This window comes from Gymnogyps californianus, chromosome 3, assembly GCF_018139145.2.
Source record: "Gymnogyps californianus isolate 813 chromosome 3, ASM1813914v2, whole genome shotgun sequence".
Taxonomy (NCBI): domain Eukaryota; kingdom Metazoa; phylum Chordata; class Aves; order Accipitriformes; family Cathartidae; genus Gymnogyps; species Gymnogyps californianus.
Genome location: NC_059473.1, coordinates 65693898 through 65720472, shown reverse-complemented (window position 1 = coordinate 65720472; position 26575 = coordinate 65693898). Strand labels below are relative to the sequence as shown.

General features: G+C 39.0%; 1 protein-coding gene across 1 annotated transcript in view; it reads right to left on the bottom strand.

Moving 5' to 3' along the window:
* Nucleotides 1-351: 351 nt before the first annotated feature.
* The window catches only part of MOXD1 (monooxygenase DBH like 1), a 52353-nt gene continuing 26129 nt past the window's right edge, over nucleotides 352-26575 (bottom strand). The window contains exons 5-12 of the mRNA XM_050894345.1: nucleotides 20210-20389; nucleotides 17193-17295; nucleotides 13868-14034; nucleotides 12234-12425; nucleotides 9373-9432; nucleotides 7228-7370; nucleotides 3524-3692; nucleotides 352-832 (exon numbers count right to left, since the gene is read on the bottom strand). Of these exons, the coding sequence (XP_050750302.1) occupies nucleotides 668-832; nucleotides 3524-3692; nucleotides 7228-7370; nucleotides 9373-9432; nucleotides 12234-12425; nucleotides 13868-14034; nucleotides 17193-17295; nucleotides 20210-20389 (1179 nt within the window). The 3' untranslated portion in view covers nucleotides 352-667. The remainder of the gene's footprint in view (nucleotides 833-3523; nucleotides 3693-7227; nucleotides 7371-9372; nucleotides 9433-12233; nucleotides 12426-13867; nucleotides 14035-17192; nucleotides 17296-20209; nucleotides 20390-26575) is intronic.

Sequence of the window (26575 nt, the reverse complement as noted above, 5' to 3'; positions counted from 1 at the left end):
TAAGACAAAAGAAACACACTGAATTGCCAGGGACTGGGGAAAAGAAATCCCTGACAAGTCGAAGGACTTGTACAGGAATCGCTATGGGGAGATTTGGGGTCCTGCCTGCGTTTTCATCCCTTTCACACCCATAGCGCCTGCTTCTCTCAGGAGCTGAGACTGTTTGCGGTGTGTTGCTCCCAGAAATGTCCTCCCTGAATGAATCCTTCCTGTAGCTTTACAGCACATGTTAGTCAGACATGCCCAAATACATGTTTGCAAGACCTGTCCATACAGCAATAATTTCATAACCTGCAGATGTCGAGAACCAAGACAAAATAATACAGCACACACCAGGTTGAATGTGGTTAACTAAGTTGCTTTTAGTTTATTAATTTTACCCATATACATAGTTGATTTTGAAAACACCACGTGAAAGAGCCAGGACAAAGTGTAACAAAATGGTACAGGAAAAGATTTCAATATGCAATGTGCCAGTGTACCTACTGTGTTTTATACATACTTTACATTGAAAACCAAAAAACCCACAGTTTTCAGAGGAAGTACACATTTTATTTTGAGCCGGCAAATTTAGTTTATTAATATGTAAAAAAATAAATCTACAATAGCAACAGTGCAAACACATCAGAACTTGCATGGCATACAGAACACAAATGAATAAAAATTATTATACAAAGGGCCCAATGTTTCCTATGGTACTGGCTGTAACATGTACAACAAACAACAGGGTGAGGAATAAACTGCAACGTGAACAGGAAGATGAGCTGCATATTATTGGTTCTGTCTTGTACGGTCTCTCTATTTCAGGGGGTAAAGCTGTCATGCCTTGGATCTGCAATTAAAATAATAAAAAATGATCAGAGTTTTGTCACATAAGATTAGAAATCGGTATTTTGCTCTCTAACTAGTTGGCAGCTTGCATGAGAATCTATTGTTAGTTTTGTACTGGGGTTGTGACTCTTACTGTGGAGACATCAAGCTCAGTAAAAATATTAATATATTGCACACCGAATGATCAGCCAGTGTGCACATCCATTGTTCTCAGCTCAGGAACAACTGGCATCCTCTCCAGTAAAGCAAGGTTAGGCTTTTGTTGGTTGATTTGTGTGACCTTAATTTGCTTTGTGGTATTGTTCAGTTTGTTTTCATCTTTCTGGCAGATAAAAATGGAAGTTTATGGTGTTACAGTGCTATAGGGATATTGGATGATATTTGAGTGCGTTCATTTGTGCATACAAGGCTTACACTTGCATGTACAAGGCAGTTAATTGTGTACACGTTATTTCACAGAATCACAGAACGGTTGAGGTTGGAAGGGATCTCTGGAGGTCATCTGGTCCAATGTCCCTGCTCAATTCAAGCAAGGTTACCTAAAGCAGTGTCATATTTCTATATATTGAGCATTTTTCACTCTTCCCTTAGAAGTCAGTGCAATTTTTATGGAGTTGGACATAACTACTTGCCTGTCATGGTTTTGACATGAAATTAGAGAGATTTGGGTACACTGCTTGGCTATGCTTTTCCTAAATGTACTCCCTACATGTTAAAAAAAAGAAGCTCTGCAAAAAGCGAGCTCCTGGGCACAAACATTTTTGAAAGTTTGAATGCCCACCTGTACAGCATGTGCTTGCTTTGGGTTTTTTCCGTGTTGCAATTATCCTGCACTGCAGAAAAAAAAATCTAAATATTGACTTAATCTTAGCAAACACAACACAAAGCTAAAACTGATGAAGAGACCATCCCTACAGAAGGATGAAAGTATTTTCAACTCATTTCCTCTGCTTCAAGTTTTTTCCTTCCTGTAACAGCTCACGGATTTTTTGGCCACTCAGGTTAAATCTGTTCTTCATTTTGATGAGGATGGCCAATTTAATGTAATATCACTAATAAGGGAAGGGAAAGGAAAGAGTTCTAATCTTAGCTTTGATGAATATGCCCTAGTCATTTGAAATAGGAAATTATGATCAAAAGGAAGAACTAAGCACTCCCAGTTCCAGTGAGCTCACTCTTTGACGATGTTCTTTAAGTCTTAAGTATTGTTCCTTCATCCTGTAAGATAAAGGGGAACAGCATTTTCCAGAAAGCATACCATTTAAAAAAAAAAGAAGCCTATCCCCTCTTGATAAAATTTCTGTGTGCTTTGTATCATCTTAACTTGTCCTCTGACATATAATCAGTGAGAGAGTGGCTACGCAGCTGCTACTGGCCAGCAGTTGCAAAGGTCAAGAAGTTTAACCAAAACTGGTGAATAGTCACATGTACTGTCAATAACTACTTCTCACAGAAGGTCTGCAGTGGGACAAATATTAGGAAAAAACAGAACCTCTTTGATTACTCATAGCACACAGTATTTCATTGACATCCCATGGGCAGAACAGTCTGATCGATGTTGGAAAGATCTGAGAATGCTGCTGCAGGAAGGGCAATTTCTCCACCACCTGAAAGCACTGTGTGACCCGCTATGAGGCAGCGTGGGCTGTTTTGCAGGGTGAGGAGAATGAGGCACAGGTCCTTTCCTAGGAAGTATTTCATCAGTAGTATCTCATATCAGCTCTGTTAGGCTGGCCTAAAATCACGGTAGGAGATAAGCCAGTACAATGAGACAACCTCCCCTTCTGAGCAGAAAAGCTCAAAAAAGTAAAATGGAGTCTTGAATTTGGAGTCTGTAAAGGAGTTCAAGGAGCAATATATATTTTTCAGCATCTCCTTCAGGGATGATACTACATGCACTAGTAGTTCTTTATAAACACACATCAACACTAAAGATGACAGCTTTTCCCAGCAGTCCTGTTAAAATACCAGTAGACATTTAGAATAAATAATAACTTAATGGGGAATTATTTTTTATCTGACTTTTTTTTCATCAAGAAAATTGGGAAAGGAAAACTATAGAAGATAAAATCTTACAAAGGTGCACAAAGGACAATCCAAATGTACTTTTTTTGGCCCAATACTATAGACATCTCTAAGACACAAGACCAACAAAAAAGCAAGAGATATTGGAAGAGTACTTGTATAACTTTAGGTAGTCTAGATGCCTGAGTTAAGAAGTTAGATTCTTGAGGCTTCCTTATGCAGTCGATAAGCTTCCCTCTACAGAGTGACTCAGAGAAGAAACCTGATTTAGGGATTTTGAATCATCCATCGCAAGACCCTAACATAAGTCCCTGATAATGGAGGCAGCCAAGGGAAAACAGCGTTCTAACTTGGTCACCTAATCTGGACACATATGGTTACTCTCTGATCCGTCCCAGACACACTGGAAGACTCCATACTCCTATTACTGATCCCAAGTGCTGATCAAAGCTCCAACTTTTCTATTCTTTTTAAATATTTCTATAACTCGAGTTAGATGAAAGCATTGATAAAACATTCTCATCATTTGTTATTGTATGTAAATGTAATATAGCCGTGTAAACAGTCTGAAGACATATAACCAAGGTACTTTTTCATATGCAATGAAGCACAGTAAATCACATTTGTTTCATGGCATTGTTGCCTCCTTTTCAACACTTAGACTTACCGACCATTCTGCATTATCTGTTTTTGAACATCTCACGTTCACGGGTAGTTTAAGCACAAGTTCATTATAGGAGAGACCCTCTGATCTGGACCATTTGAATTTGTTCATTGCATCCATAAAAGACAGGTTTTTATATTGCTTAGGACTCTTGATAATGAAAGGCCAAGTCCTAAAGAAAAATAAATAAATAGATTTTAAAATATAGATAAATACCATCAAGTTGGAACTGATGAGGAAAAGCTTTTGGAGAATGTACTCAGAAAAACAAATGTACTATTAATATGTATATTATGCCTAACTCACATGCTCAGCTAAGTTCTCTGCTACTGAAAACAGATGCAGTTTCATTGATTTTAACAGATTTATGAAAGTTTTTCAGCAGTTTAGGACTTGCTGCCAGATGCTTTTAGAAAAGAAGGACTTTAAGTTAAGAAAAAGAATTACATTGCTGTTCTCTGATCTACAAACTGAATACACAGGCAATATAAAACAGATCTTCTGTTGTGACTTCACAAAAAACCAAACCAAAACAAAAGCCACACCCTCTACTAGGCTTGGCAGACAGTGTTGCAAAGAAACGTTTGCCATTAGAAAGCTGCTTCCAGATGGCTCTGCCAAGTTCTGTTCTTAACTCAGATAATAGGTCAAAACTCAGCCTAGCACAGGAGTTGCTTTAACATGCATTAGTTGGCAGCAGTGCCGAAAGATCAAATGAGAATACCTGGTGTTGTGGACATTGTCTTTTGGCATGTCCCTACATGCTGGCTGCAAGGGGACTTTTGGCCAGGGGTGGGATAGAGACCTGCTGCGTTGCTGTCAGAGGTCTGACCATTTGCCCTCGTGTGGGAATCCTCCCTGTGAACAAGTGGGGCCAATCCCATTCCCCACCAGCCAAAGATGTGGAAAGGGAAGCAATGGGATTTCTTGTCTTCTGTTTAGTAAAGAAAACTCAAAATTAATAACGAAGGAAAATTAAAAAAAACAAAACAAAACAGCTAAAGAAAACCTTTTCCGTTGTTCTTGCTTTCACCTTTTTTGACTCTACTGGGATGAATGGAAACAACATGGTGGATGGGTCAAGTTTTTAAAAACAGAAAGTCTAATGCAGCTAGTGGACGAATGAAAGTAGCTAAAACTTTATCTAAGTAACCTAATTAATACTTTGGTTGGAGCATGAGTTATCTTTTCAAAGCAGTTTAGACAGATTTGTGTTATCTTGCAGTAGGCTGTCTCCCACTTGCTTTGGGTAAAGTCCTGCCTATGCCAAAGTTCTGCTCTACTCAACATCCAGGCACAGAGGACGTAATTTTAATCAAGCATCTATTTTACAATATTGTGGCTCAGTCGCTTTCATCTCAGCTCCTCGTGATTTATACCACTGTCTGTGCCACCAGACTGAGGAAAAAAAGAGTTTTAGTGAGCCATAGTGCCTTGATCCTGCTTCCAGTTTGCCTTCATGTGTAAGTCAAGAGAGACTTTAGAGAAGTCAGTGAAGAAATTCCAGTGTAAGACTGACACAAGAGAGATGAGTATCAGGTCACATATCCTTAGGCTGACAGAGCTTAGTGAAACAAGAATTGTGGATTAGGTCATAAATACTAGAGGCATTAATAATCTCTTCTTCTAATTACTATTCCATTTGTGGCAGACAGTCTGCATACTTACTCTATTCAAAACATCTTTACTTCCCCAGGCCAAATGTGCATTTTTTCCTTAAGTACAGTTATCATGAATGAACACTCAAGAGAGCATACATTTGTTAGAATATTTTCTTTCTAAGCTCAGAAAGACTCTTTTAGCTAGGACTAATTTAGAAACTGTGTTCTCCCTGTATTAAAAGAGATTGTAAATAGAAATAGTGTGGAAAATGAAGTAGACATTGATTGCATTGTGACTCTCTTCGAACTCTTCTGTCTTGGATATAAATTTCAGAACTAAGACCAGTAAGCCTGTACATCAAATTACTTTGCAATAATAGTTTTATATGGTTTTGTTTTGTTTTGTTAAGATAAACTATGTAAGGAAAGACAACTTTTAAAATGTAAATGTGATGATACACTATTAGTCTATCCATTTTATTTTAAAATCTTACTATTACCTTAGTTTAGTGCAACTAACAATACAAATGTAATTCACCTTTCACCACTAATAGTGCATTCTACTTTTTATTGTTTGACTATTTTTCTGCATTTCATTCATTTGCGAACTTTCCTCTTTAGACTGTTCTCACTGTTTACAATCACTTCCACTGCTGGTCTGCTATTGACATACTTTAATTTTAAGCACTGTAAGGAACACTTAAAAACTGAAATACACTATTCATTGATTTTTATATATTCACATATATTTATCCTGTCTATAGTGGGCTTCCTCCTATCTCCTACCAAAATTTAAATTTTATGTTAGATTCTGGAAATCACTCTTGCTCTTAGTGAGCGGTATCATTGTGCAGGTCATCCCACTGACATTAAAGCTCATCCCAACAACATACTGGGAAGCATTTTGTTCTTGCTGAGGGCAGCAAGACTTCTGCTGACTTACCGGAGAAACTGTAACACCTTGTTTAAAATTCACCAGCCTGTGGTTTATGCCACTGGTCAGATGCCAGCTGAATTGCATGGACCTTCACGGTGGTTATTATAGATCCTGAGTTGCCTAAATGGTAACAGCCCCCACCCCCTGCCATACACAGAGGGGATATTTAATATTTGTGTCTAATAAATAGACAGAGCTTACAACAAAATGATATTATCCCTTTTGAGCTGAGCAGCAGGCCAATATTCAGATTCTTGTGGGTTATTTTTATTAGGAAGAAAAATTGATGAATGAGCTAGGGGTTTTTCTTTCTGACATGGATTTACATCTCAAAAACATGCAGTGTCCTGCTTCCCTGAACAGTAGGAGTCCAAGACTCAGGAGACAGTGTCTTTGCACAGAATTGCAAGTCTCTGCAACCAGCAGTTCACCTAAAAAGCTCTTTTCTTCCTCTTGACTAGATTCCTACCACTGGTTCCATATTTTTCTCTCTACTTACCTTGCATATCATCCTCTGACTTGTTATTCTTCCAAAGCCTGCATTCTCTCATTTCTGTTCATTATGGTGCTTATCTACCATTTATCTTTTACTATGAATGATTTAATATTCTCTCAATCCTTCCATTTCCTTTCTAACTTACAACTTCTTCCCCTTTTGTGCATTCTTGTCAGTGTCACCGAGACAGCGTTGAGCTCTATATGTGGGCAACAGTTCTAGGATCTGGTTGCACCGATTGACTTCAGCAGAATTACTGACAACAAATCTACCCAGGGTAATTCGATACCCATGCTCCCAAACTCCTTTTTCAAAATTATCTCTCTATATGTGAAACACCGATATGTTTTAATAAACTGATAGATTTGAAACATTGATATGACATTGATACATAATCTTTTGACAGATGGTTGTGGTGAAAAAAAACTGCTTTGAGAAATATTATTTCTTTAACAGAAGAAACTGCTTTTTTATTTAAAAAAAAAAAAAAAAGACACAAAATAATTTGGCAGGAGAAATAAGTAGCAGCACAGCTTATTGACCAAAAAAGTGGCATGAGTGACCCTGCAACATGTTGCACTACCAGAAAGAAATAAAGGTCGTATAAAAATGACCCTGTAATCCCACAGACAGAAATAGAGGTGCTACACATATTCATAAACATTTTACTTGCCTGACTGGTCTATAGATTTCCTTAACACCAATGAACTGGAGCTGTTCCATTATATCTGGAATACTTGCACATCGGGTGAGGTTGATTCTCGGGTAATAGAGCAGATACGACAGGCACATTTCATTCCTGGTGCTCAGACCACCCTGAAAATGGGATTTTTCTTTTAATCAAGATAGCATTGGAATCCTACAGATAAAAACACTGATTAGTATTTATATGCTAATGAAACGTGCATCAGGAGGCCCAATTGAACAGGTTTATCTTGCACTTTAGGTTATCAAGTAGCAAGAAGTTATTACATAATTAATTACAAAATACACTGCAAGATCAAGCAATAGCTCCCAAGCTTAAAAGATGTCAGAAAGAACTATCATAAAATAAGACTCCTATTATGTTGAAGAGTACTATCTGAGAAGTTCAGATTTATTTTCAGCTGTCTCCAAGGTACTTATATCTACCATGTTTTAGAAAAAGGGCTTCAAAGTGGAGCAGATGTAGTAAAAAACTGGTAGGATAATTAGTCTGTTTAATAAGAAATTAAATGAGCTTTGCCTAGTAAAATGGAGGCTGGGATGGACTATGTATCTATATGGACTCTCCTTGTAAGTACATATACAGATAAAGAGTAAGAAAGAAAAGAGTTATTCAAGTTAACAGATAATGTTGACTCAAGAACAAATGAACACTAACTATAAAATCATTAATTAGAGTAAGATTTTTAGCTAGCAGAAGAAACAGACTCTTAAACAATCTTCCATTGAGAGCCATGGGGCAAACAATTAATTTAAAATTAATCTTGGTAAATACGGACAAGATTATGAGCTGCACGTTCCTAACTCCCATGTGGGAACAGTTCCACAAATCTCACAGAACTACAGGAACAGGAATGGAGAAGACAAAACGCAAGAACCAAGGGCCAAGAGCTAGTGTGGTCACCACACAGGAAAACAGGACAAAAACTCAAAAGCCTTCGTTCTCACTCTGTTGCTTTTCTTTATATACCTACTGCATGCACCTACACGCAAGCCGTAATTCAGGGAGAGGTATCCCTGTGCTGTCTGGATGCCAGGACCAGGTCTTCCTTGCCGAGCAGAAACCCCTCAGGTCTCACCTCCCGGAGGTCTGGATCCAGCCCCTCCCGAGGAAGCGGGATCAGCCCCTGGCATAGGCTGGGTGCCGGCAGCTACGTCCCCCCCATAAACGTAGTGGGTCTGGCATCAATCTGGTTTTGTAGCCAGCTGGCACAGTCCAGCTCATGTCCCAACAACCGAATTTGCTTCACCTCCAAAACCAAGTGGCCACATTGCAATGGCTGATGCCTGGCCTCTGCTAACCTAAAAAGCTGCGTCTGGGAGACCGTGTGCTGCCACGTGCCAAACCTGAGCCAGACCCCCTTGACCTCAAAGGGGATGCTCACCCCCTGGCTATGGCCCTGCCTTGTCCGCTGCTGTGGACGTGCACCCAGGGCTGCCTGGTGCGCAGGCAGGTACCCAGGGCACAGCCGCTCCTCGTGCCTTGGCTGCAAGGGTGCACGGGTACGGCGAGGGCTCCTCCTGCGCCGCCCCGGGGGCAGCAGCTGCCCGGGAGGGTCCCTGCCGCTGGAAAACCCGCCGCGTGAGAAAGGTAACACGCAGAGGCTCACTGCAGCCAGCCTCTTCCTCCCAGCCCAAAGGACCTGCATTCTGCCTGGATTCTATGTTAGGCACCAAAGCAAGTGGTCCCATCTTGGTCACAGCATAAGTAAAAGTCAATATGTCAGAACTGGCAATTACAACTTTGGGGAAAAATGCGTAACAAGTTCATAAAATAATTCATTAGAATATGCAGAATTTGCATGCTAATACATGTTATGAAGAAAGCACTCCTTATACTAGTGAAGTCTGATTTTTAAAGATCTTTTATGAGCTGGCTTGCTTATTTTTGTAAAGTAGTCATATGAATGCCTTATGCAAGAGATCAGACTACGATCATAATAGTCCTGATGACTTTAAAGCCTAAGGATCTATGAAAGGAAAGATAATACATAATTACGTGCACACAGGCTTTAGCAAATAAGTTCACACTTTTTAGTAGCATTTTATGAAAAAGATTTTAGTCCCCAATATTATCCGTGTACTTATTTTGATCCATTAAAACTTTTCTCACCCATGTCATGCGAATTCGGTCCACAGTACTGTAGTGACATTCTGTGATTAAATTATCCCCCTGAAACACAAGATTTAGGAAGTTCACAGTTCTGAAGTTTATCAACACCAGCTTCAGGTAACCACAGTTGACAGCAAACACTTAAGAAATAAAGATCAGAGCAGTGGATACAACTTTTTGAAAGAGCAAAGGTAATTGGCATATGCTATGGCCTTGGCACTTAGCATTCATATTATTCCAGGTCCTCAGGGATTCCCCATGGATTTAAACAGAGTCTTATTAAGAGTCTTGTCTGTTTTTTTAAAATAACAATGGAGGTGCCCAGTTATAATCCTATTTTCAGGAAAATTATATATGTAGATGTATACACATGATTCTTGCTCCAAAACTCATCCAGTGCTACTTTGGATAGCTTTCCCCAGGGTAATTTATCCTGCCAACTTCAATAGAAATACTTGCCAAATGAGGAAAAGAAGGTTTTTCACATCACAATAACAACTATTTATCTGCCAAGCCTGGGAGTGGAGGAGTGGCAGGCAAAGACTTAAATACATTGACAGATATGTATGGGAAAGGCTGAATACTTACCTTCTCAAGTACATACAATTAACTTTTTACTGTCTTGACAGACTGATCTACAGTTTGGTAGTACCTTTATTCCCTGTACCTAACCAAATACAAATCTCAAAATCACCATGATAATCAAGTGGAAATTAAAATATTGAAGAACATAGCCAGACATCAAAATCTGATATTTTGGGGCAACTTCATATCACAAGGATGCCAGAGGTTTATTTGCTTTGGTTCATTTTTTTGTATCATCATCTTCCCTCGTCACCCGTTGTATTAATCTTCCCTGAAAAAATCAGATCGCCCTTCAAAGGTTGAGAACTTCTCTTCTCCTGCGGGCTGTCTCGTTGCCAGATCAATGCTAGCACTAACTGTACTCCGGGCTGCTGGAAGAAGGTGCGTCAGCCTCGTGTCAGCCAAATGGAGACGGAGGTTTCTGAAGCAGCGCGAACTGGCACAGCTTCGCTGCTCCCAGCGGGAATATGCTGGTTCCCACCAGCAAGGTCTCTGGCTCTCATGGCTTACGGACTGGATAACATTCACTAAAAGTGTTCCTTCTGTGAGATTAGATCTTTCGCTTCCAAATTCAGAAGAGAGTGCTAGTACGCGAAGAAAACAGAAAACCTGGACTCCACAAGCTGAAAGAAGGATACACCCTTGGAAGAGCTTGCAGAAGGAGGGAATAACAAGAACTTATATGAAACTTTTTTATATTATTCATTAATTCACTAGACTGTGGTCCGAATTACACCAGATGATGTATGTAAAGCTGTACTGGTAGTCTTGCATAAGATGAAAACAATAAAAGACATGAAAAAGATTCACTTCAGAGAAAGAATTCCAGCTTCTACTTGAGCTGTCTTTTTTAAGTTGCTGATACTATCAAATACCTCTTTTAGTCTTTCTGCTGTCTACTCCCTTTTGTTCTTGAATTTTAAGAGGCCTTTCTCTATAATCTGCATGGATTTTCCTAAAAATATTGCAGGCTTTCTCTGCAAACCTGTCATCTTCTGCCAGCTGTCTTCCTAAACCCTTCAACACTTCCTTCCTGGAGGAGGTAACACCAGTTTGTCTTTGAAGTCCCTGTGGAGTACAAGCAGTTGGACTTCAAAGAGTAAATGCTGCACCTGAACATCCAGGTTTTGATGCAGAAATTAAATTAGAAAGTCAGCATTTTAGCTTCTTGCCTTTAAAGGACAAATATCAAAGTCTCCCAGTGTGGGAGAAGAGACATAAGAGAGAAAGGGACTTGAAGAGAAGCCTGGAAATTTAAAACATGGGGCTCCTGACCATACTTGGAGTTCAGTCATTGCAATGGTCTTTTCAGCTCCCTTTCTCTTACTGGCTCCAATTGTAAACAAAATCCAGTTGTTTGATATTTTGCATCTGAGCAATCCCATCAAGTACTGGGCTTGTTCACATGCACCAGGACAAGCACATCTCCAGCTGCTCTGCTGGCCAGATCTGGAGCACCCAACCTTTGCAGCACTAAACTTTCTGTCCTCAGGCCAAAGCTTCAAAAACACATGCCGGCTGGAACTAAGAAAAGATGAGCGAATAATTTTTAAATGAGTGACTCATCCAAAAAAATACAGATTCTTTTCATGCAATACCTATGGATAGCTGCTGCTTTATAATATAATTGTAGCTGGGATTTTTCTAAAAGTTATATTACATTATTCTCACAAGAACAGCAGAAAAAATTGCACGATTTCTCCTTCCAAAGGGTTTTGTTTACTAGTAGAACCTCACGTGGAACACGAGCATGGAGTTTCATGCTCAGCAACAAATAAAAATGTGAAACAAACAGAAAACTTGGCTGATTTGTAGACATGTTTGCAAGGCTGGATACTCGCTGTGTGCAAATACTCAGGATGTGCTACTTGGTTCCAACGGCTCCGTAAAGCCACGTGGTGGCGTTTCCATTCTTCAGCTGGCTGGATGCGCAAAGATGGCACAACCAGGCACACGTGTGATTTTATAATCTGCTTTGTTCAAACATTTGTGATAGTAAAGTTCAAATCAAGTAATTGTGGACACCAAACACACCCAAAGAATAGCTTGAATTGATGGGCCAAGCCAGTTCTGTAGTGAATTGGGTGGACACTCCTGAGACACTGCAACTTTAATGCATTAATCACTCTGCAATAAGTGGAAAAATTAACAAAACTTTCAAGAATTCTATGATTCTATGATAAGAAATTCTGTGGCAAAATTAATCCTAAATGTGAGTAAATGTTAGGCACATGATCTCTTAAACACTTTCAGGGAAAGAATTAAGAGTGTCGTACTGGCAAGATGGTTCTTTCTTCTTTCAGATACTGGAACTCCTGGAAGTTGAAGTCAAACTCATCGTCATAAGCAAGCAGCTTCTGCTCCTCGCCGTTGTGGAAGTGGCGCATCCTGATAGCTCTGCCAGCAAGATGAGCATGAAGAAGTACCGCAAACACATGAATCCCAGCAGGTCTCTCAGCACCTAGAGCCTGGCCAGGGGAAACCAACACCATCAGTGTGCCCAGATGCAATGTAATGTAATGCAATGTATGAACAGAGTGAAAATATATTAATACATGCATTTTACGTTCCCTCAGTTTACAGCAAAATGCAGTCTGCGGCAAAAACAAATCTGTATGTGAAGTTAAGGTTTTATATACAAAAAAGGCTAGGGGTTTTTCTGTGATTTTTTCCTTTTAATAAAAACGTGTTTTTACACATAATGCACACAGTTTTTATGAAAATCAACTGAACTGCCAATAATTCTCAATAGATTAAGACTTTCAAGAGAATTATACTAAAACCTGCACTTTATTTTAGTGCTAACGGTCAATACTGAGAAATGTGGATGTTTATTGTGAAAAAGAATTTCTGTGCAGTTATGAATGATGTTATCGTCAATATCGTGCCAAGAGAAGCACTTTAAATTAAGAGGCTGTAATTATAATATGCTCTACTTCCCATCTTCAAGTCAACTGGTAGTGAAACACTGTAAGTTTACATCTGAAACTTTTTTCCAGGTCAAAAACATTTTAAAATTAACTTTTCCAAATTGACACAAATCTGACATCCCTCCCATTCTAGCTGAGATCTATGTATCCGAACTTTCGGCATGCTAAACTTTGATTCTTGTTCAGAGCCCAAACTAGAAATAATCTATTATCACAATACCTTTCAAGTACAGCCTTAAGGTCAGAAACCTCATGATAATAGATTACTCAAGTGTTTTTAGGCTGAAAAATGCTATGACAATATGCAACATTTAACACCACCAAGAACAAATCTAAATTCCATATCTAATTTGCCCTTCACTCTAAACCACATCATAACAAGCATTGATTCAACCTTTCTCTATAAATGACAATGTATATGAGAATCTCCCGTGATACATTAATCACAGATTTCAGAGAATGCTTCTATTATCTGTAGAGATATTTAAATTATCTTAATGAAACCAAGTGTTTAATGAATGCATAATTGTGTACTTTGGGCCATAAAACAAAACCTGTTCAGGTCTTTAGTTTCTGTGGTTGGTCTAAGAATACCTTTCAGGCTTTCACTTCACTGTTAGGAGCTTTTTGCACATGCACAGATCTTAATTAGTCTCTCTCAACGTTTTTTCTGGGCTAGCTATTCCAGGCTATTAATAGCTTTGCCATGGAAAGCAATGTATACTTACATATTGAACACACAACTAAAACATCACAAGCACTGTGTCATCCAGTATTACTCATAGCAGTAAAGCAGCCTGAATACTGAGTACCCCAAATACCCCAATCAAAAAGACTCAACATTCTGGAGGGCAACATGTAGCAGATGCCTTTGCTCACATGTCTTTAACCGGTAACTATCAATCTTCCCAAGAAGTTAAAGTGGCTGTCCAAAACTATTTCCAAGAATGAAAACCAATGGATTCAGGCAGGAGACATACCTCTTCCAGACATTCCAGCGTGCAGTGACCCTCTGACACAAATTCAGGCATGCCCGGTGGGATATTGTGGAAGAGGCTGACCCAAAGACCGGCTTCAATAACCCCAGCATCGTATTTCCTTAAAACCGGAGTATAAATTAACCTCAGACCAGAGTTATCTATCAAGCCTGCAACAAAAGAACACAGTCAGCCGTGGCTGTAAATCAGTATTTTAAAGGGGGGGGGGGGGGGGAAATCCAATTGTTTCACATTTTTCAAGGCTTGTACAAAGTTTTCCATATGAAAATCGAGGAATCAACCTCAGTAACCTGGAAATGAGTCAAACCATATGCAGGAAGTAATAAAAAGGGGCAGCCCACAGGAGGGTTGTTAAACATGGTATCTTGATATCTGTGGTGTTCAGATGTGAATGAAAAATATGTGCTGTCCGTAGCCCTTGTGTGCCTTCCGCTAAGTTATCCAACATGGACCTCAGAGAAAAGAAATTAGATCACAGGCAGAGCAAACAATACAAGGAAATAATAAGACCTCAAAAGGTTCCATATATGATTTTCAAATGAAATATTTAAAGCACAGCTTAAAGTTGTTGTGGTGTTTTTCTTTAAAATTTTGAAGCCATGTGTTGTCTTCTACTTGTGAATTTATCTATTCCTTCATTAGGAATAGGAATTCCTAGTATTAATTATATTTTTTCCTTTGTTTTTGATTGCCTGTCACATCATCTGCACATCTGCCATCTGTCACATCTGCACACATCAGATGACCAAATACATCCCTTTTATAATCTCCCCAATTAAGAGAGCATCATAAACATGAAAACTGGCTTCCTAAATCCCAAACTTGAAGATAATACCAGCACCTTGAGTAACGTAGACAAGAGAACTACAGAGGATTTTAATGCTGCACTCACTCAAGGACTTCTCTTGATTTCAAAAAGTAGTTTAAAGAACCAAAGCCTGCTGTGAAAAGGTTGAGTTTTTAAGAGTCAAAATGATATGAATCTATTTTGTTCACCTACATGTTTAGCCATATGTGTTTGTTTGTGTATCTATTCATAATTTATGTTGCCTCCATCATCTAAATGCTTATAATTATTTCTCTTCTATTAGCCATTTTTGTTAGGCAAAATACAAGCAAAACCCAAAGATTAATTTGTGTTGCACAAGCCCTACATTCTGTTAGTTCATCTATTACCTTCTTCCGTTGTCCCTTTTCAAATTTCAATTTTGAAAATTAAAAATGCAAAAAGCACACCAAGTATCTCAGAGAAGGTAAGAGGCTTCCTAGTGACCTATATTAGTCTTCTAAAAAACATAACAGACATAGCAGTGCCCGAAACCAAATTTTACATTAATATGAAATGAGCAGGCTATTTTAAGACAAGCAAATGACAGAGGGACAGAGCAGGGACTAAGTTACCCAGTCACTAAAATACCTAAGACGGAGTAGTATGTAATTATTAAGGAACAAAGGATATAAACTATGCATAGCCAATTAAGAGTGGTAATCAACTATGGGACGTTCTGCAATACACAAATCATGACATTTCAGGTGATATATACTGTCCCGCAACATCCCAGCTTTGAAGTGTTTGGGAATCCATACTCATTCCCTTTCTGAAGGTGTTTGTACAATCTCATCAACTTGAATTTTTCCTTTGTGCTATTTCCCCTTCAAGCTTGTTGCTAACATCTAAATGCCAGAAGTTTTTATGATATGTAAGAGTTTTTGATAAACAACCTCAAAAGAGGCCACCTTTCAAATGAAAAGTGAATGTTAAGGATTTCAGAAACAGAAACATTCAAACCCAGCCATGTTAGGAGCAGTTCAAACATTTTTGAGTCTAACTGGGAGCCAGCACTGACTACCAATCTGAGTCACTTAGGAAAACATAACCCCAGACCACAACGTGAGGCTAACAATGCACCCTTTAACCACGAGACCCAAGCCGGGAAAATGCAGGTGCCGAAACGTGAAAACGAAGGTGACCTGGTGGCAGGTTTGGTGCTGTGTCAGGAGGACTCACATGCCCCTATCTAAAGCAGAGGGAGCACCCAGGTCTACTCCCTCACACTCCTGGCACGATCCTATACCATGTATTTTGTCAGGGAGGAGAGAAACATGACCTGGATTACAGACACCCTGCTCTGCCTATGCTGTCCAAATTTTCCCAGGTCTTTGGTGAGACCCTGTGTTCACCTGTGACTGTCCCAGCAAGGCAAAATTGTCCCCGTTGCTTAAAAAGGAAACAAAACTTTATTGATTCCCAGTTTTTGTATGTGCCACTTGAACTAAAACAATGGTATCATACAGCACAGTCGATTAAAATAAAATAGTGAGTTTAGGGACACAACCAATTCGGAAACAGTTTTTCTGCATGCGACTTCTCAGGCTTTCAGGTAACATTTGACAGAAAAGCATGCGACAGCAAGGACGCAAATGAAGTTTACTCCATCCCACACAAATGTGCATGCTGAAGGGAGAGAGTCCATCATTAAATAAAACAATTTTGAGATCATCTAGTACAACACAAAGAAGGGGAATAACAGTAAGACAGAACACCATAACCCACACAGAGGATTTTATTTTAACACATGGGGACGTAAAGAAAGGCCAGTACACTGTGCTGCACTGGATTTTACTCAGTTCATATATAGCAATCACCAGGATATTCTCAGGTACAGTAGCTCAATAAAGTTTTGTTTCAGAACAAAAATGTATCGTTCCAAAGTCAGCTTCAAAGTTCCCTAGACTTTCTGGGGCTCCCTGGTTTCTTCCTTTTGCTTCTTCTAAATATAAATGAATTTTAGAAAGATTAAAAAAACCACAATTATAAATGAAAAGCTTATCTTTTAAGATAAACTGCTTTTACCCAGTGAATGGTCTAGCAACCTGAGTCTATACTTCACCTTCAGAAACTGCCCACAGTTCAGGTAGATGTCTTAAAATAAAATACTAAAAAAAAATTAATAAAAGGCTTGTTCCCTGTGTTACTTTCTCACAGTCTGGGTGCTGTGTTACTCTTTCTCAGTCTGATTGGACTTCCCAGCAAAAGGAAAGGAGAGAGAGATAACATGAAGAATGTAGGGATAAAAGGAAATGTATTCACCTGGTCCACAACTCTTTGTACATCTGAATCTCCCACTGACTTCAGGTTAAGCTTTTGAGTGCAGTGAGAAAAACACTGGGAACCAGGAACTATTGAGCAGGGAAAAATAAGCCTCAGCTTTGTATTTGCTCTGCTTGCCATGCAATGCAATGAGAAGCACTTGTGTCTAGTACATTTTCCAGTCTGGCATGTTTTAAAGAGTGTGAGGGTACAAACCTTCTGTGTATGATGGATTGTCATAATGCACCTCCATAAGAACGAACTGAGGGTCAGCTGCTGTGCCAATGGATAAGCCAACGTGAGGAGGGTAGGTGAAGCCCTGGAAATCAACACATGCATACAGAGTTAAGGTATTTTTGCTATGGTTAAGAGTTAATTTCTTTTTATAAACACATCGACTTTTTTTTGCAATGACACAATCATATTAATGATAAAATTTACAAAGGTAACTTCTTTAAAACTTTCTAAACATGGCATTGTGGTGTAATATATTTATTATATACTCAATGTACTAAATAACTATGTCAATATAAAATAGTAAATCCTGTACTTGCTAGAGGATAAAGCCCTGAGCAAACTGATCTGACCTCACCGCTGACCCTGCTTTGAGTAGGAGGCTGGACTAGAGACTTCCTGAGGTCCCTTCCAACCTGCATTATCCTGTGATCTTATGACTATTTAGTCTGTATTTATTGCTTGAGCAGAAAAGGAAAATTCCATTTAAAACGTATAAACACTGCATCATCAAGCAGTTAGTTCGTCTGACAATAAAACCCTTATGAAAAAGTGAATCTACATTTTAAATGTTCTCAGTTTCTAAAAGCAGTAATTTCAAGGGAATACTGAGGTTGTACGTAATTAGATTGTTTTTCCTGCACGGATCACTGCATTCTAAGTAAAATGATTTGAACAATTGTCATGGTTTAACCCTAGCCAGCAACTAAGCACCACACTGCCGCTCACTCACTCCCCCCACCCAGTGGGATGGGGGAGAATCAAAAAAACCCCAAACCTCCTGGGCTGAGATAAAGACAGTTTAATAGGACAGAAAGGAAGGAAAATAACGATAATGATAATAATGATAATAATAATAATAGAATGACAATAATAATACTAAAACAATTAGAATATACAAAAGAAGTGATGCACAATGCAATTGCTCACCACTTGCTAACCAATGCCCAGTTAGTTCCCGAGCAGCGATCCGCCCCTCCCAGCCAACTCCCCCTGGTTTATATACTGGGCATGGTGTCATATGGTATGGAATATCCCTTTGGGCAGTTTGGGTCAGCTGTCCTGGCTGTGTCCCCTCCCAACTTCTTGTGCCCCTCCAGCCTTCTTGCTGGTTGGGCATGAGAAGCTGAAAAATCCTTGACTTAGTAGAAACACTACTTAGCAACAACTAAAAACGTCAGTGTGTTATCAACATTATTCTCACACTAAATCCAAAACACATCGCTATACCAGCTACTAGGGAGAAAATCAATTCTATCCCAGCCAAAACCAGGACAACAATAAAGATGATCTTCATGGCTAGATTTACATTAGCAAGCCATGTAGTACAAAAGAAATAGCTCTGTACAGTGCAACAGCTTGTGCTGAACCCATTGTCACCAAACAATGCTCCTTTGGACAAGCTCTGGCCAGACCCCATGCATTGAACCCCTTTATTGCTAGGAGGTGCTGGGTTCACCCCTGCACGTTCAGTTCAAGTTCATCCCAAAGGGGGCTGTGCAAGTTCTCAAACCACTCAAGATGATAAACAGAGCTTGGTAAGGGGGGATAACTGGGAGATTTACTTCAAAAGTTCACTTCTGATTCAAATCAAAATACCAGTATCTTCTAAGTGAACTCACTTACCAAATTCACTTTTATAGGAATTAATCTGCATCATTTTATAGTATATAGCTAATATTTTAATATGCAATTTGAGATTCTAACTTTCTGAAATGTGCAATTTGAGATCCCAACTTTCTGATGCTTGATGGACATTAATGAATTAATCGTAGTAGATAGTAATAAATATTATCACCTCCATTCTACATAAGGGTAAACTGAAGTAAATGAATTGAGTACTCCAGTAAATCTGAATATAACCCAGATCTGTCAGATTCCTCTCTACAGATCTTTAACAACAGGATCATCCTTGCAAAAGCCTCCATAGTGCTTGTCAAATGATAACTTATTTATATGAGTTTTTTATTTCACTTAGATTAAGACAGTTGAAAGTACAAATACTAGGTCAGAGCATCGCTGATGGCAAAAATGCACAAATCATACATCAGGGATAATGCTTATAGTGGATTAAACTTCTTTGGATGGGTCCATGTAGCAGCTCTGGCTTCCTCACACTGCAGCACTCAAAGATGGTTTTGGACTGCAGGCTGGCAAACAAAGGCTCCAGAAACTACCATCACCACAGTCCCTCTCTGTGCCTACACCATCGTTTGTGTGGGCATACAGTGAATCTAGGAGGCGAAGAAGGGGTGGGATTCTTTTGGCAGTAATGCTGCCTTATGTCAGCTGAAAGCATTAACTGCAGCCTAAATTAACATATTAAATAAGCTGAACACACAGCCTGGGGTCAACATGGCATCAGAGATTGTGTTTTCTGTAGATATGCCCCATTGCCATGAGCAAAGTGGTCCTTGTGCTGGCTCTGCACTGACACAGGATCACTCCTACACTGAAATGATGTCTCTCTGGGCTGGGTAGGAAACTTCAGAATGATATGCCTGAATGGGGCAACACGGTAACCAGGTCCTGGTGAGGCACAAAATGAATTAAATCTATGTCTAACTTTGTTTGGAAAGTCTTGCCTACATGTCCTTTATGCAGTCACCTACAGAGACCGCTTTTCTTTCTGTCATTCTCCACAGGTAGCAGATACTGGTCATTGCTGGAGGCAGTGTATTTCCATATCAGATGGGACAAGCTGATACAGGGACAGACTTCCACGCTCCCAGGCTATCTTTCTTCCCCTAAGGCATCAACTCTCTCTATACTACTTTCATTACTTTTAGCTTGTCACTCAGGATGATCATTGCATTTCATACTTAAAAGACCAACAAGAAGCTGAGGACTTACTGGTGAGGCATTTAGGGATTGTGATTGTGCACCCTTAAGACCAGACAGACTAAGTAATCACTAACATACTAGGAAGAAGCTTCATTATAATACACACCCTCCTAAAGCCCCATTGATGAACCATGCTAGACAGACATTCATCCTACCTCTCCTCCAATGGCCCAAGCGAAAATGACCGTCTCACATGTGAGAAAAGAGTCTGGCATGTTGGGGTGGTAACACTCATGCCCGTAGTCCAGCACACTGTCATTCAAATTGCTGCTGCACTGGTAGAGCAGGATATGGTGCACCAGATTCTCATGGCCTTTCTGGATCAATGGCTCAACCTGTCAATATTAAAATTAAAAAGAAAAAGAAAGAAAACACATCTCAAATGTGACTATTTCAATGCAGGTATGCAGACAGAACTAAAAATTATATGATGCATTTATTTTAAAAGAGGAGACGTTAGATTGTACTTAGGTTGAGATGTTACTTCAGCACTCTGCAACCCCAAGCATTGAAAACTTCATTGCCCAAGTGTATCAACGGGGGACAGGAAGAAAATTCAGTGTCTTGACGAAACCTCTGTTGCCATGTGTCTTGTTCTCTCTTCTCCCACCCCAGTCTTCCACTGTCACTTGTCTTTCTCCCTGCCCAATCTTGTTTAGCCACATTCCAGCATGAAGGGGAATATAAACCAGCTGAAAGTCTGTTCAGCTAAACCAGCTTGGTATCTGAACTACTCAGAACTTTTCATCCCTGTTTCTGCCTCTTTTGTACTATTTCAAACTAAAGCTGCCCATAGATTCTGTACATCTAGGGTGAGCCTGGAGGTATACCCCACATTCCTCAGCAGCTCAAGATGGACCTTCAAATTTTTTTGACATCTACAAGAAATTAGAATTATTTTACAATCTGCTCAGTTATAAAGACTTTATTAACATAAAGTCATTCCTGAGAGGTCGGGTGCTCCAGCCTGTTTATGGCAGTGATGAGCTGGAGGGCTCTCAGGGGTGCCTGGGTGCCCCCAGTATAATTTGACCACCTAACTTCAGGGTAGGCTGAAATGATTTCATTCCCATAGAACAGTGTTCATTCTCTATTTGGATGGATGATGTTAAATCATCTCTGTCAGAGATGACATCCCTGAGGCAAACATGAATACTTCTGAAAAAAATTATTTTGCTTTTCAGAAAGATCATATTCCACAAAATATCAGCATATAGAAAACAGTATTAAAATGAAAGGAGTTTTTCCCTTGCTTTTGCTTTCAAAGGTTGCATCCCGTTCTATCATATCTACCTTCAAGTTGAATAAGGTAAACATTAATGTTTTCACAAGAAAAGTAAAGCTTTGGCATTGCAGCTCTTAAGATGTAGGGTGCCATGCAGTATTGCCTTTTAATATTAGGAAAGAGAAGGTATTTTAAACAAGCAAAAAATGTTTATACATCCTAACTTTGCATCCGTTTGTTTTGCAAGCATATGAACCCCAGCTACCAGAGGACAGAACAGGGTAAGCAAGAACAGTTTATTACATTATTAAAATATTGTCAGCACAATATTGTTACCAGAAATTTATCTCTCTGCACTTTGTTTAAACCACTAAACCAATTACAAAAGAGGAAGGGCAGGAAGAAGCAACCAGAGCCTGTGCATATCAAGACCACCCTCGTTGATATGAATCTGCAAAATACCATTGAAGTCGGGCTCTCAGGGAGTTCAGCTGCCGCTGAGTACCTGCATGTCTGTCCAAGAAGTGCACAACCCAAAACCACCCACTTCACTGTGCTTAGAAATCAATGGAAGGATGCCAATTTACATGGATGCACCAAAGTTTTGTTCTGATGGCAAGACTGAAATACTTCACAAGACATCTTCTATACTGTTCTCAGTCATCCTTATTTCAGTTAGCGTTACCATCATCATGTAAAAGGTATTTTTGAAGGAGATAAGAGCCAGTTTTCCCATCAGATAAGAATTTATTCCCAAATATATCAGACTGAATGACAAAGATTCAGAAATCCATTTCAGCTTGATGTTGCTTCATCCCTCTGCTCTGTCATATAGCTGCGTATTTATCCAAATACTGCAGAACCAAAACAGACTCATATAATGGCAGCTTATACATTAAATAGCAGTATATATCTCAAGAATTCTGAAGCTCCACATAATGTATAGGTTAGTCAGAGAAATGGTTATGGGAATATTATCCCTGTATCTACCAAGAAAAAAAGAGCATTTTTGTCCCAACATGTGATAGTTCTGCCTGCTGCTACAAGATCCCAGCACCTGCTGTGCTTACAATCGCTACTTCAAAACCAACTTCCCCTCAAAACAATGGGACATCACCAAAATTAGAAACTCACATCCTGTCATCAGTTTTTAGTGTCGGTTACCTAAACAATAACAGTACTTCAGAAAGTAGTTTTGTTCAGCTTTCTTTAGTGAAGAAAAGAAAAAAAACCTATAACAAACCCTTAAGCATCTTTCCGATGCATCTTGTAGGACAACCTATATTCTTCAGATGCGCAAATAAATAATGAAAAGCAGCAGTGAAGTTACACTTTTTACACATTTTTATTACAACTTGGTTAAAGAGGTGCCACCTTTCTCTCTCCCCTTTTAAACAAATAGAGAAAAAAAGAAACCATTAGGAGTGGTCAAAAATCTATTAAGAAAAATCTTAGGAAAATCTCATTAATCACAAATTGTTCATTTCCCAGAAATGTATGGAAATATTTTAATGGCCAGCTCCCTAAGGCTCACAGCATCATTTCTGATTGAAAAGAGAGAAGGAGGAGGAGCACACCCCCTAGACACCTTGGTTTCCCTTTCTCTGATCCGATGAATAGCTAACTGTATTTACTTACTAGAATAACTTCAGCAGAAAAGAAAATTAAAAAATATGATCTCATTCTCTATTGTAGTGATTAACTGGAGCAGGGATTTAAACATGCCATTCTGCATCCCAGGTGAGTGCTGCCCTGTTTACTCAGCCATTTGTTATTTTAGCTTATAGAATAAGTCGGTTATTTAGGCTGCCTCCCTCTTCCTCTCTCACTTTCCACAAAGAGCATCTGTACAGCTTAGTTTGCTCCAAGCTGAAAAGAAATTCCAAAACCTCTTTTTTTTTTCAAATAAACAAAATTCTTGTTTTCTGGCCAGCCTTACAAACAATGATGAACAATGACCGAGTTTCTCAAATACGGGGCCAAATTCAGCAAATCACTAATGCATTTAAAAGTGCACATAAGTAGTCCCAGGTGTAAAATTAGTTGCTAGAGCAGGTATCTATAATTAAATATCTAGATCAGGGTGGCCTGGTTTCCAGAGTACTTGAAGCCTCAATGAATGTTAACACAATTTGCAGGGCTCATCTCCTACAAGGTTATTCTTATTTTAACAGATCTTTATCAGTCTTGATGCTTAACTATAGGCATTCATTTTTAAAATGTGGACTGTTTAATGCACACTTTCAAAGTTTCCAGTTTTTTTAATTTTTTAAGCATGAAGTTTTTGGTTCTTTGATAGTCTTTAATCCCCAAATCACACAATGGAAAGCTAAGCTAAGCTAAGCTATGGTTTATTTTTGCAGGTCTCCAGTCACAATAATAGTGGACCAACCCTGAAAAGTCACCATGACTGTCTTGTTAATTTGTCTCAGGAAATAGTGCAACTTTTAGAATACTTACGAAAAGATAATAATTTACTGTGGTAAATCAGGTCAAAGGAGTGAAATACAGAAAAAAAGTGATAAAAATAGGCATAGTACATAATAGTCAATAAACTCTGCAGATTTAAGTGAACAATTCATTTTTATTTGGATTCTTATTTATATATAGCCATGTTTGCTCTGTTATTGTAGTCTAACGGGACTCTCAAATGACACTTTCAGCCACCAATAACTGAGTAATTTAGATGGGTTGCAGTGAAAATGGGAATTCGCCTTTCACTTTCAACAATTATGAGGAAACCCGTGACTTTGAAATGTAGTTCCTTCCCCTTTCCTTGCTAATTCCTACCCACCTCTTGTTAGTCAAGGGAGTCAAGAAAGGCTGAAAGGAGACTGCGAGGGAATATGCATATAACTCCCTACTTTCCCCATTTTACCTCATTCTTTGAGGCTCATCTGTAGCGCTTTCACTGTTGCTGGCATGCCAGGAAGACCCAGCTGTCAGGGTTCATCTCTTTGCCATGTTGTGAATAAGCCTGCAGAGATACTGCACCACCGGGGCACCTTGGTGACTTCTTCCCCTGCAGGCAAAGTGCATTTTCTGCTTGACATTTCCTAACTGCCAGAGGCTCGGAGAACAAAAACCCTATATCCACCCTACATCAAAATGCCGAAAGCGTTTGGGACTGCAAAAAATAAGTGCATGCAACAAGACACAATCTCTCCTGCTTTTCATGAAACCTGCAGAAAGAAACTCCTGTTTTATTATTCATGATGATTTGCTTTCTGCATCCTCTCTACCTTTCTTGAAAGCTTGGTGCTTTCTGCATCCTCTCTACTTTTCTTGAAAGCTTGGGCAAAAGATCTCTCTAACTGAGCACACTGACTTACATGAACCTGTCTGACTCCCACTAACAGAGGTAAAAAATAATAGAGGTACTATAATCCCCCACCACATCAATTCAGGGTTTCCAAAGAAGGAGGTATTTAAAATACACTGTATTCAAATGCAAAATGAAGACACTGCCTTGTGCAACCACAAGTATGGGTTATGGTTATGGTATTTAGTTAGCATGACCTGTACTCTTCTGGCAGGTTGAGAGGTTTTACAGAGCTCCTTTCATCATACTGAATCTCTCAGCACTTCTGAAAATACTGACTTTCAAAATATATAAAATAACAGATTTTCAATTTATTATCAAGTTAAAACAGATAAGACGTGTGCTTTCCACCTGTTAATTTAACAGAAGCCCTATTCTAGTCAACAGGCTGACATCACATGAACAAAGAAAATGCTTACATCTGCCAGTGCCGGGTTACTCAGCTTCAATTTTTCTTCCTCTCTTCTCTATTTCCTATTATCTCTTTACCTACTGCACAAACTGAACATACCACATGTCATTGTTTCTTAAAAAAACAAGCCAAAATTGTAACATAATAGAGCCTTGCATCTCAAGCTGCTGATAAACAGGGTCAAGATACTAATGCATGATGTATTAAACAGGATGAAAATGCAAACAGCTCAAATGGTCCAAGAAGTTAGATTCCCTATAAGGGAAAAATATCTCTAGAAACCTGGAAGTCTTTCTTGCTTATTCCTGTTTTTCTCCCTTTTTATTTGCTTTGCTTTCTTTGATGTTAACAGCGGTGGTTTGTTCTTCATGCCTGCTTGTGCGAATGATGGAAGTTAGTAAACTATATCCATAGTCTCCCCATAGTGTCCCTGTTAGAAAATATAGCCCACTGAATGTCAGAAAACAAAAAGCTGACTTTATTTTTATATATGAAAATGGCAACAGGTTTTTGATCTTGTTGCAGTGATGCTTCTACACTGAAATGTCAATGAAAAATATGATTTTATTCTTTCCAGCTCAAAAGGTAGCTTCAAATTAATCTTACATTTTAAAGACATTATGGGATGGTATATTGCCATATAAATGACTCTGAATAAGGCCACAGCCTTACATAACACCTCACGTATGTAGGCAGTGGTGACACAGGGAAAAAACATTATTCTATAGTCTCAAAATTGAAAGTAAAAAGTTGACACAAGATTTTTGTCCTGGCACTGCTGCATCTAAGAGAGTTTCTACCCTGTGGTTAGTTATTTTATTTATATGAGCTTGCCATGTCTCTGATTAACTCAGACCAAAAAGTGATGGTTGTGAAACTGAGTACTGGCTGAGTTTACCCGAGAGAATTTTTGTAGCAGAAGACAAAGTTATAAGGTCTCTGCTTTCTATACTCATCCTCAGGAAGAACTATTACCTTCTTATTGATTACTCTGGTCTTTGTACTTCTTTCACAAATGTGTACCATGTACATATATTGAAATATTTGTCTGACTTACTTAGAAAAGTTCTTCAGAGGTAGACACGATGTCTTCTTATTAGGAATCATCAAGATTTTTTCTGATTTTTTTTTTTCCTTTTCAAAAGTGTAGTTGTGGAATGAACAAATATTTATCTAAAACATCTCTTTTAAGGTTTTAGATTTTTCTTCAGAAAAGCAAATACTTAGAATACTTGGCTTAATAAAGTTGGATCTTTTTCACCAAAAAACTCAATAATAATATGGTTTTATTTTCATATAAATGTTCTGACAGAAAAACACCACTTGTTTGCTGCCTATCATTGCTTCTTGCACACAACCCAGAGGTGTGCTGAGCAAAAACTCAAGAGCTGGAAATATGCCTCTGAGCTGGGGTAGATGTTTAAGTCCATGACTCCGGGGCAGACCAGGATTTTAACCCTAACAACCTAACAGCTATCTCCTGTCAGTAGAAAAGCCTGCCTAGGCCAGTGTCACATCTGGGACACTAATCTGCTGCAGACTTTCAGCCCGGAGTTCAGGCA